Source organism: Vespula pensylvanica, chromosome 7, assembly GCF_014466175.1.
Source record: "Vespula pensylvanica isolate Volc-1 chromosome 7, ASM1446617v1, whole genome shotgun sequence".
In the NCBI taxonomy this organism is placed as follows: domain Eukaryota; kingdom Metazoa; phylum Arthropoda; class Insecta; order Hymenoptera; family Vespidae; genus Vespula; species Vespula pensylvanica.
In genome coordinates this window covers 1282723-1295222 of record NC_057691.1, presented here as the reverse complement: position 1 = coordinate 1295222, position 12500 = coordinate 1282723, and the positions used below count along the sequence as shown (strand labels likewise).

At 28.7% G+C, this 12500-nt stretch overlaps 1 protein-coding gene across 13 annotated transcripts in view; it reads left to right on the top strand.

The window, feature by feature from the left end:
• The window catches only part of LOC122630527 (TLD domain-containing protein 2), a 198376-nt gene that overhangs the window by 97972 nt on the left and 87904 nt on the right, over window positions 1-12500 (top strand). For 9 of the 13 annotated variants that reach the window (XM_043815099.1, XM_043815097.1, XM_043815095.1 and 6 more), the window contains exon 1: window positions 1-708. This exon is cut by the window's left edge. The exons of the other annotated variants lie outside the window; for them this stretch is intronic. In XM_043815099.1, the coding sequence (XP_043671034.1) occupies window positions 1-708 (708 nt within the window). The remainder of the gene's footprint in view (window positions 709-12500) is intronic. 13 annotated transcript variants of the gene reach the window in all.

Sequence of the window (12500 nt, the reverse complement as noted above, 5' to 3'; positions counted from 1 at the left end):
GGTGATAGAATATAATTTGAATAGTAAAAAGAACGGACAGCAACAACAAATCACGATGAAATACGCTTCGACTAATTCGATACCATCGACTATGGAAGAGGAAAATGAAAATACGTTCGATAGAAGAATCATGGGTGAAAGATTTGCCGGCGTTAGGTCGGCGGCATCGGCAGCCATCTTGAGAGAGAGTACTACTGGTACTGGTACTACTACTAATTCTACTACAACTAATACTAATCCGAGCACTGTATCAGCTGTTAAAGCTAGAAGGTATAGCGTACTCGAAGATTTGAAAGCACGTAGGGACAGTCTTTGGCAAAGGGCACGCCGTACTAGTACCTTCGAGGAAAAAGAAAATGCGAAACAACAGAAAATCGTTTATGGCAAGGAAAAGAGAAGGAGTAGCGATAGTGGCGCCGCCAGAAGAGGATCCGTTTTTTACGTTACCGATGATCTACTCGAAGAAAAACAGGATGTTATCGTGAATAAAGAAGAGGAAAGGGCAGCGATAATCGAAGCGAAAAAGGGACGAAGAAAATCTTGGCATCCGCTTGCCGGTGTTAAACCATCGAAATCTGAAAGAAAAAGAAAGAAGGCCGTTGTCGGTGCACCTCCCGAGCAAGTCGCCAGTGCCGAAGCACTTTACACCCATACGAGACAGAAGAGACCGTCTTGGTGGAATATATTCGTACCTGACTCAGTTTCCAGGTATTTTTACCTTTTTTCTTTTTTTTTTTCACTTTTTTTTTGCTCATCTACTTATCTTTCTTTCTTTCTTCATTTATTTATTTTTTTCCTCTCTTTTTTATTTTTTGTTTCGCGTTTGGAACATGAGTAATTTCCTTTTTTAATGTTCGGAGAATTGTTCTCGAGTTTATATATATATTATATATATATACACACACACACACACACACCTATATATCTATATAAATCTACATTTATATGTGTGTGTGTGTGTGTGTAGCAAATATTATAAATTATAATAATTACTAAGATATTACAAAATTGCTTCTAGATATTTTATTATCGCCTCGTTTTTTTTTCTTTTTTTGAGAATTAGAGAAGAAGAGACTAACTCCTTCCAAGGAATACGATTGAATTAGATTTCTCTTTCTGTTCATCATATTTTCTCGTATATATATATATATATTTTTTTTAATGTATACGATCTCCGATAAATATTCCCGTGAGATTAGAAATTGAATAGAGAACTCCGGGAAATATTACGTTCGTTAGAAGATCAAACGGGGGATTATAAAATCACTGTAATGTCGAAGGAGAAACTTATCTATTCGTTTGATTTGCCGTAAGAGTTAACGGTGTATAGAAACACATGCCGATGCAATGGGGAATTAAAATAAAATGATTTTACGGTTTAACGAATGTACAAAGTCGATCGTAGCTCGAATACATTTTTAGAAAAGTTTCGATAAGTCGAAACCATTTGAAAAATTGAATTAGTTCAATTAAAAAACTGTAATTAGGCTAACGATGAGTCATAATAATTCTTAACAATGTTATTATATTGAAATTTTGATTTCTTTAGAAAAATCGTCGAAATTAAGTTTTGAATTCTTAACTGATGAAACATAAGATTAGGCTAACGATAAGTCTTAGATTATCCTTAAAAATCTAATCTTAACTAGCGAAATGTGAGATTAGACTAATGATAACTCTTAGGTTATCCTTAAAAATCTAACCTATTTTTATATATACAAACAATTCGAAATCGAGCCTTTGATTTCTAAGAAAAATCTAAGATTAGACTAACAGGATATCTCTTGATATTAATAATAACTTTATTAATATCAAGTTGTTCATTTTTATCGAAAAATTACTCGAGATCGTATTTTTGATTTCTAACAAAAATCTAAGATTATACTAACGGGAAATCTAATATCAATGGAAGTTACATAAGAAGAAATAATCTTGTTATTGAAGTTTCGCTTTTTTTTTTTTTTTCTTTCAAATGATTTAAAAGCGTGTTGTTGATTTATGAACGATAAATCATATAATATTAATAATAATGTTATTATTATTATTAATCTTCTGATATCTTTTAAGAGCAATTTGAAATTGAGTTTTGTGATTCCTAAAAAAGAAAAAGAAGGAAAACTGAGATTAGGGGAACGAAAAATATTATAATATTAATAATAATTTCCTTATTATGAAATTGGAAAAAGAAAGGATCTATTAATAATCAAAAATTTTTGATTTCTAATAACGAAACTAATTTTAATTATAAGATTATGCTAAAAATACTTTTTGAAAAGACTTACGAATATTATTAAATATAATCTTAATTAATTCTTTTATTAGCAAAACGAATGATTTTCTAATTAAAAATATCCTTTCTGCTCGACATCAGAGAATAATTAAAAAAATACTATAATAATTAAAAATTAAAAAAAGAAAAGAATAAAAAAACTGAGTTAAAACGATCTTTCAATGCAAACGTGACTAATTCTGGACAGAAGAAAAGAAAAAGCTTATGGTTTTTCCTACGGCTTTCTTTGCTCATCTTCTTCTCTTTTCTTTTATTTTTTTTCCTCTTCTTTCAATAGTTAGCACCAACGTGAAAGAGTTTTGTATCGTCTGTGAATCATTCGGCTTATATTCCCATACTTTTTCCTTACTGCATTGAAACGTCACGTGCCTCGTGACACGTAACTTCATCTTTGTGCTTATTCATTTATGCGAATAAGGTTACTGCTCTCGTCAAGATTTACATGTTGATAATAATAATAATAATGAATAACAATAATGATAATAATAATTTTTTAGTCAAATTTTCATTGAGATTATTCTTACTTATATTTTCTTTATGTATCTATACACATACACATACACACAAACACACAAAATGTCTTACTTTTTCTGTTGGTCGAATTAAATTTCGAAAGAATCAGTAATCGAACATTTATGAAAATTATTATATAAAGATATGAAAACCAGAAAAAAAGAAAAAAAAATTGTTACTTCAATATATTTTTATATCTACTTTTTATCTTTTTATCTTCTTCTTCTTCCTCCTCCTCTTCTTCTTCTTCTTCTTCTTTTATTTTTTTCGTTTTTTTATTTAATTTTTTTTCTTTTAAATAAGTTTTTGACCTTACAACACTTTTTGAAATTCTTCCAAGATGATAAAGAAACGCGATTTCTTTCTTTTTTTTTCTAATATCGCATCTTTCCTTATTAAAGTACTTATTTTTATTTTTATTTTTTTTTCTTATTTAACGGTTAAACCAGTACTTATATTTCTTTTTCGCGTTTTTTCTTTTTTTGTTTTTCTTGCTTAATGGTTAACATAGCAATGAGCAAAGATATAAGATCTAAGAATATAGATTTTAATATTTGAAATTAATGGCACGTAAGACAGATCTTATCTATTAAAATAATCTTAGATAGAATTTTTATTTATTTATTTATTTTTTTATTTCGTTATAATAATAATCATCATCATCATCATCATCATCATCATCATCATCATTTATCACTACTTAATTTCGAAAGGTTTTTATACATATCGTTCGTTTTTCTACGTGATTCATGTATGCAACGTGAGAAAATATTTTACTTTGACCTTTTGTACAATAAGTATGAAGAAAAAAAGGGGGGTAGTATATACTTATAATATTTTTTTATTTATTTCATTCTTCTCGATCGAAATTAATAATATGTATTGAATATACACACTACACGCATAATTATAAATTTAATATATAAATTATAATTGACGATGGATCAATAAAATTAATTAATAAATCATACGAATCGTAATCCTAATCAATTTTCATAGCAGATTAATGATATTAATTGAATCTCGAATTTTTATCTTTCCGTATAATTTCTAAAATGATTAGATGAAATTCACATAAATTTGTGTTTTAATATTTAATCGATTGTTTAATTAAATCCGTCGTTTTGAAGACTTTTAGTTATTAGTTTATAATATATGTGCGTGTGTATGTGTATAAGTAAATACTTTCTTATGAATGTAAACAAAAATTATTCTTAATTGATTATATAATTCATTGATCGAAAAAAAAAAGAAAAACTAACGTTTAATTTGATAAACTTCTAATTAAAGTTTCTATTAATTCAAACTATAATAAATACAAATGAATTCCTTTCTTATACGAAATATAATTCTTTTCGTTTTAATTAATCTTATTACAACTAATTGACACGAGGGCCAACTGTATAAATTAATGTACAATTTTTCATTACTATATAATAAAACGTCGTTATCGCGTTATCATGAAATTTCAAGTGGAAACGTTGTAACGATTCGTGGGATTCGATTTCGACGAAAGAAGAAGTAGAAGAAGAAGAAAAAAAAAAATCATTTCCAATTCGTTGCGTTTAATATCACGAAACGTAAACAAAGAATCGATTGAGTCGTTAATAATCGCAACACATGCGACATAGGTAAACGATTATAGTCGATTAATTTATCACTGACGTAATGGAATTAAAGTGGTATATATATGTATAATAAAAAAACCCCATATTCTCTCCTTCTCTTTCTCTTCTCTCTTTTATTCTTTCTCTATCTCACTGTCTCATTGTCTGTCTCACTGTCTATCTATCTATCTATTTATCTATCCATTTATCTCGAGTTTTCGATAAATTCGAAATTTATTCGATGAAATTCACGATAACTGAGAATTTAACCGAGCGTTAATAATACAGAATGCTATGTTATTTTATAAAATATATTAGATATCTCAATTATCTTGATAAGTAGACAAACATTAAATGTGTTTAAATACGTCCTTGAACCCAAATGCTTTATTTAATCATCTACTAGTATTTCAGAGATAATAAATGTATAACGTGTGTAACATCTAACTGATTTCGTACTCTCGTTTAACACGTTTTATACATTATGTATATCTATATATAAGTGTGTATACGTGTGTATGTGTAAGAGAGAGAAAGAGGAAGAGGTAGAGAGAAATAGAGATAGAGATAGAGAGAAAGAAAGAGAAATAGAGAGATAGAGAGAAAGAGAAAGAGAGAGCGAGAGAGAGGAAGATAAGGAAATTACGCGTGATAAAGAAATGTCATAAACTTTTTGATACGTTGCGTTCTAAAGAACGTCTTATGTTTGCATTGCAAATGGTAATGTCGGTCCTTGAACGCAGGTGTTGCACCTGGGATCAACTGTCTATGTATTAATCTTATGTAATTGTAATACGTAGTTTTATCGAACAACATAAACTCCGACACATGGTGTATGTATGTATGTATGTATGTTTTTTTTTTTTTCTTTTCTTCTTCTATTTTTTTATCGTTTCAGTATGCTATGGTGAATAATAAACGATCGAAATACAGCAAGTTGTTAATGATCGTTAATTCTCTATAATGACGTATAATTTTAAAATCGCTCTTACACATACACACACATATACATATATATACTTTCGAATTTTTCTACAAAAAATATGACCCAAAATGTGCATATGAAATAATTTCTAAATTATTCTTTATGTATATGTGTATGTGTAAAATATGTATGTCATATATGCGTGTAAAATAATTTTATATACCAAACTTACAAGTTTTTCAAATTCTCGTGAAACCGAGCATATCACTAACTATTAGATTTAACATCGACTGAGATTAATACCTGTTTATTTGTAATTTATTATACTGTAAAATTTTAATTACGATCGGCGAACTCAACGCATTTATCTGTCGCTTTTATTTTTTATTATTGGTTTTTTCTTTTTTTTTTTTTTTTTATGTCTTTCCCTCGGATTTCCAATTCCGCAATTAATTACATTAATATCTATGAATTTTCCTAAATAAACTTTACGAACATTTATAATTCGATTTCTAAGTTCAGACTTTCCTTCGTCGTAAAATGATCGTCATCGAGGATGGGTTCTTAATCAGTAGGGAAAACACGTGCCGGTTCGTTGATGACGTCAAAAACTTTAACGAAGGAACGTGAGGATTCGTGATAGGCGACATGAGCAGATGTACGCGCTGAATAAAACAAACGTGGTTAAGTAAGTCGTGCATCTGCAATATTATTATATACGACATACATACATAGATACATACATACATACATGGAAACGATTCCGATAGAGACGCATTGTAATTCATTACGAAGAAAAATATGAAATTAACATGCAATGATTCGTTCGATTCTAATTAATAATTTCTCTCGTTTTTTACTTACTTAATTTTTTTACTTCTTTTCTTTCATTTTTTTACAAGACGTAAGGATGACCCAGTTAAATATACCTTTTTTATATTTTCTATTTTTCCTTTCAAATGTACATTTATTATTTTTGTTTTTTTAAGTACAAATTTATTTCAATTATGACATATATTTTTACGATTAGTTACAATTAATTAGAGAGAGAGAGAGAGAGAAAGAGAGGGGGGGGGAGATTTTTACTATAAATTTATTTCAGTTATTTGCAAGAAGTATATTTTTACAATTAATTAGAAAGAGCAAAAAAGAGATCTTTATTTATATCTATAAATTTTCTATCAATTATTTATAAAAACTATTTTATCACTGTTAATTATAATAACTTAGGGACAGAAAAAGAGAAAGAGACAGATAGGAAGTTTTGTTTTTAAATAAATTTAATTTAATTCTTGAAAATTCTTTTTACTCTCTCGCAAAGTCGTCAGATTAAATGATGATCGTCCGTAATGTAGGTCGTAAAAGGGACAAAGGACGTGGCAAATACATTTAAATATTTCATGAATAAGATATAATTAACGGGAAACGATGATTTAAGGCAAGGGGTAACTTCTTCTTCTTCTTCTTCGTTGCGGTCAGCACGGTCCCTATCATCAATCAATCTGTCCCCCTTCATTCCCTCCCCAACCCACCCTGCTTATGTAAGTTAACTAGCCACCATTCCAAACGACTATCCAGAAATAGTCAGCAACAAAAGCTATATAATTCACACGGCATATAAATATCATATGTTATGGTACTATATCGTACCATTAACCACAAGTTGATTATAAATTAATGACCGGTTGAATATCTCGTTTATTAAATGGAATAAGAAAGAAAAAAGAATATATTTTGTTAATGTTAATTTAATATTAATTAATATTATTTAATGTTATTAATTTTTTTAATCACATGCGATCGGCAATGTTCTTTTATTTATGTATTTCTTGTATTTGTTTAATATTTAAGTACATTCCACGCAACAATAGGTTCCGTCTATTTATCGTATCTATAAGCAAAGCTTATTTACCGATAAAAATATTACATTTATTAAAGTGAAGTTTATGTTTTATTACAATTGGGATCGTCGTTTGCGAGAAACACTGTATATGATGTAAGGTATTCACTATTTCAGTGATACTGATCGTTACGAACTTGTCGACAATTACAGTGAGCTTACGATTGTTAAAACAAAACGATATCTGTAATAATATATATATAAAAAAAAAAGATCTTATCTTCTAAAGCAACCTAGTTTCGCATCGTTCGCCTCATTGCAACTAATATTCAAATTCTTTTCTTTTCCTTTCGCGTTTTGAGGACTATTGATCTCGAAGCAATGGTCAACTACGTTTTACGATAAAGTCGACCTCCTGAGTTACATATTTGACCCGCTTTAACGTAAAAGTAGCACGTTTTTACATTTGTCACTTGCGAACTAGTAGAACATTTCAATTTATCACGATAAGAAGCACGTATCGAATTTTTGTTCTTTTGAAAAGTAACGCGTTTATCATTAGCCACGACACAATGAACGTTTCGCGGTTTTCTAAAAAGAATAATATATTTTGGTAACCTCTTCGAAAATTAGAACGTATCATTTATCTAAATTATTACGTTCACTTAATTACCGTTTAGTTCATTTATCTTCTAGGAAGATTAAAACATTTGCAAAGATGAAAAACTACTTACTACTTATTTTACGAACAAAAATCAAAAAACACGTAATCCTATTTCTCATCGTTATAAATGAAAACTATATAAATATAATTTTTTTAAACTGTACATAAATTTTTAATAACAAAAGGTCGTTACAATCACGATTATTATCGCGATAAAAATAGAAAGTGAAAAAACCTGAATGGATATTTGTCAAAAATATTCGAATAATTATGACAAAAAAGTTTCAAAAAAATATCTGAAAAGTTCGTATTTGTTCTTTTTAGATAATAATAACAATCGAGAAAAAACTATATGTGAATGCAACGAGCACGATTTTCACTGCTCTTTTATAGTAACGCACCGTGCACGCAACGTCAACGGTACGTCGCTAATCGTTCGTCTGCATCAGTCCGTAAAATATCGCACACGTGCGATATTTCAACATAAAACAACATATGGCGAGATTTATAATGAACTTTTAATTGTATAAATTAAAAAATATTGCGAAATTTAGGACGTTACGAGAGAATATTATCGCGATCAAAATAAAAACTGAAATAGCCTTTATGAATACTCGTCGAAAATGTTCTAATAATATTGATGAAACAATTAAATATCTTAAAAGTTCATATTTATTTTTCTTAGACAATAGTAACAAAAAATAGAAAAAATAAACTATACGTGAAGGCAACGTGCACGATCTTCACTGTTCGTTTACGGTAACGTACCGTCAACGTAACGTTAACGGTGCGTCATTAACCGTTCGTCTGCATCGATCTGTAAAGTGCACACTTGCGATATTTCAACATAAAACAATATAATGGTGAGATTGATAATGAACTTTTAATTGTGTAAATGAAAAAATATCGCGAAACGTAAGACGTTATGAGAGAATGTTATCGCGATCAAAGTAAAAAATGAAATAGCCTATATGAATATTTGTTGAAAATATTCGAATAATTTAGATAAAAAACATTAACGTGTGCCAACAAATACGTAGCCGTGGGAGGGACAATGTGTGAAAAAGAATGAGGAAGGTTAGTTGGTACCAGAAGGAAGCTTGGTACCAGATCGAAAGACGATCGATAATTGCGATAGTGACTCCGCGACGGAGAATTCAACACGCGGAAATTGCCTCGTTACACTTTTTGCTTACTATAAATGGCTTTTGTCTTTTTTCTTTTTTTTTTTATTTTATTTTTCTTTTTCCTCGTAAGAGTAATCTCACCTCGTAAATATCTCTCTGGTGGGTGTACGAAAGAATATAAATTATATCTTTTGTGTAAAGAAACAATTTTTGTGAAAAAAAAAATAATAATTATATTAATATATTTTATCATTTATGTCTATCTTCGCGTATGGAAGGAGGAATGGTATTTATTTATTTATAGTATTTATTCGTTTATTATTCAACTTTCATCTTCAAAATCCAATGTTTGTTGATATCACGTTGCATTTTAATTACTAGAATTTATAAGGATTTCTCTGTTTCTTTCTTTATTTATTTATTTTTTATTTATGCATATTAATTAATTATAACTATTTTCTAAAATAAGTTTAGTACATATATATATATATATATTATATCACGTACTGATATTTTATTATAAAATATTTTTATATAAATTTGTTTGCAAATATATTTTATCTGTAAATAAATTTATCTACAAACTTTATAATTCTAACTAATACTCGTTCACCAAACCATCAGAGTTTTATAAAAATTTCTTTTATCATGGAATTTATTTCAATTATTGATAGAAATAGATTTCTCTCTTTTTTTTATTTTTATTATTATTACCACCTTTTTTTTGATACGGAATTGGCGGAGAAAAATAAATTAAATCAAATGTTTTTTTTTTTGTTTTTTCTTTTAAATTAATAACCGGCAGACTGAAAATAATAGAAATCCGCAAAAAAAAAAAAGAGAAAAGCTGAAAGTTCATATCGACTGATATTCACGATCTCGTTTATCCCATTTATGTTTCTAACTCTAATTGTTTCGAAAAGGTCAATCGTCGAAGCGTGTAGAAAAAAACGAAAACAAATGTCGTGATTAAACTCGAATAGTAGTCGTAAAACGGATAACAATGGATAAAAGGAAAGTGTAAATTGCTATGAAAGAACTGGTTGGTCGTTTTATGAAAGAGAAGAACTAATTTAATAAGTAAAAGAGAAAGAGAGAGAAAGAGAGAGATAAAAATAGAGAAAGAGCGAGAAAAAGAGATAGAAACTTTTCTCGTTAAAGAGATCTCGATAGAGATTGGAGAAGTGACAAGAGAAGATAGAAAATTAGCACTATCGATAGAACGAACGAGATGTTTAAATTTATATACATGCATACACACACTCACACACACACACACACATATATATATACCTACATACATATGTTCGTACATACATATGTTCGTACATGTAGATGCACATATATGTATATATACAAACATATATACGATCTTGCATAGTGCATTCCCCGACATTACAAAGTATCTAGCTATTTTCTTTCCTATTGCTTCATTCTCTATAAATATAAATAAAGAAAAAAAAAGAAAGGAACTTTAATAGTTCGCCGAACTAAAATCTTATAAACAAACATTAGATAATAAAAATCGTACGATATCAATTGTATGAATTAACCATTGATTAATTAATTAATAATTAATATCGTTACAAAGTGTCTAAAAATTTTATTTCTTATTGCTTCATTCGCTATAGATGTAAATAAAAGATAAAAGAAACTCTTTTAATATTTCGCCGAACTAAAATCTTATAAAGAAATATTCAATATAATTAAAATCTTACGATAATAAATTGTACGATTTCAAATGAATGAAAATAATCATTGGGTAATTAATAATTAAGTTTGTTACAAAATATCTCTAAGAATTTTCTTTCTTATTGCTTCATACACTCTAAATATAATTAACCAGAAAAAGAAACGCTTTTAATAGTTCGTCGGACTAAGATCTTACGAACAAACATTAGATAATTAAACTTGTTCGATTTCAATCGAATGAATGTAACCATTGATTAATTAATAATTAATTAATATCTTTACAAAATATCGAACAATTTTCTTTCTTATTATTTCACCTAGTAGCTTCGTGACAAATATTAATAAAAATACAACCATTTATTGGATTAGAATTTTTAAATCATTTTTATTTAGTACTTTTAATAAATGATCAATATTATACTGATTAATACAAAGACTGTCAGTATTTTAATTCAAATATTTGCAAACATAATAATTTCTCAATATTTCATAAATAAATGTTACATTGTTTATAATAAATCCAAATGCAACTGAGACACTTAATAATTACTATCTAACACTTATGTTACTGATATTTTGTTACAAATAAATCGTACGATTTCAATTGATGAATATCGGTTTGAATAATAGAAAAAGGAGAAAAAGGAGAAGACGAAGAAAGAAAAAGAATTCATACGATATATATTCATGATTAAAAAGATATATGAATATAGTAAGAATATGAATAACGTCGGCGCGCGTGCTCATGCGTACTTACACACGTACACACAATACTATGATTAAGGATATGAAATTATCATAAATTTTTAGAAAGAAGACATCGAGTGTACGATAAGAATACTAAAATGAGAGAGAAAGAGACAGACAGACAGACAGAGATAAGTAAAACTAAGAAATACGTGATCGCGCGCATACGCGAGCGAGTAAGACGAAAGTGGATCCCACCGTCGTTATGCTCTGATTATTCTCTCTCTCTCTCTCTCTCTCTCTCTCACACACTCACTTTTGTATATATATATGTATATTCCGATAGCCCGGTTAAACGTTTAATGGAAGATAAATAAAAAAACATAGATCCATATGGATCAATTATATTTTCATTCTTTCTTATTATATTTTTTCTTCTATTCTGTTATATTTCTCTGTGTTTTGATCAATCGAACATGCATAAATCTATATAAATCAATCGCATCTCTCTCTCTCTCTCTCTCTCTCTCTCTTTCTCTCTCTTTCTCTCTCTTTCTCTCTCTCTCTCTCTAGCATAATTTTCTTTTTTATCTATCTTTTCCTTTCTCACAGTTTTTCTTCTATCTATCTTTCTCTTTTGCACTATCTTTCTTCTATGAGTCTATCTTTCTCTTTTTCACTATCTTTCTACCTGTCTTTCTACCTGTCTTTCTTCTTCTCATTATCTTTATATCATTCTATCTTTCTCTTTCCTACTGTCTGTCTACCTGTCTATCTGTCTGGTTTTCTACTTCTCTTTCTTTCTCTTTCCCACTGTCTTTCTATCTGTCGTTCTCTCTTTCTCATTATTTTTCGATCTCTCTTTCTCACTGTTTCCCTATCCGTCTTTCTTTTTCTTTCTCATTATCTATCCATCAGTCTTTTTTCTATTTCTCAATATCTTATTTTCCGTCTATCTTACTCACTACTTTTCTCTCTATCCTTACTTCTCTATCTTTCTATCTATCTCACTTTCTCACCGTCTTTCCATCAGTCTTTCTTTCTCTTTCTCACCGTCTTTCTATGTGCCTATCTTTCTCTTTTCCCACTATCTTTCTATCTCTTTTTCATTGTCTTCCTATTTCCATTTCTCTCTCTTTCTTTCTCTCTCTCTCT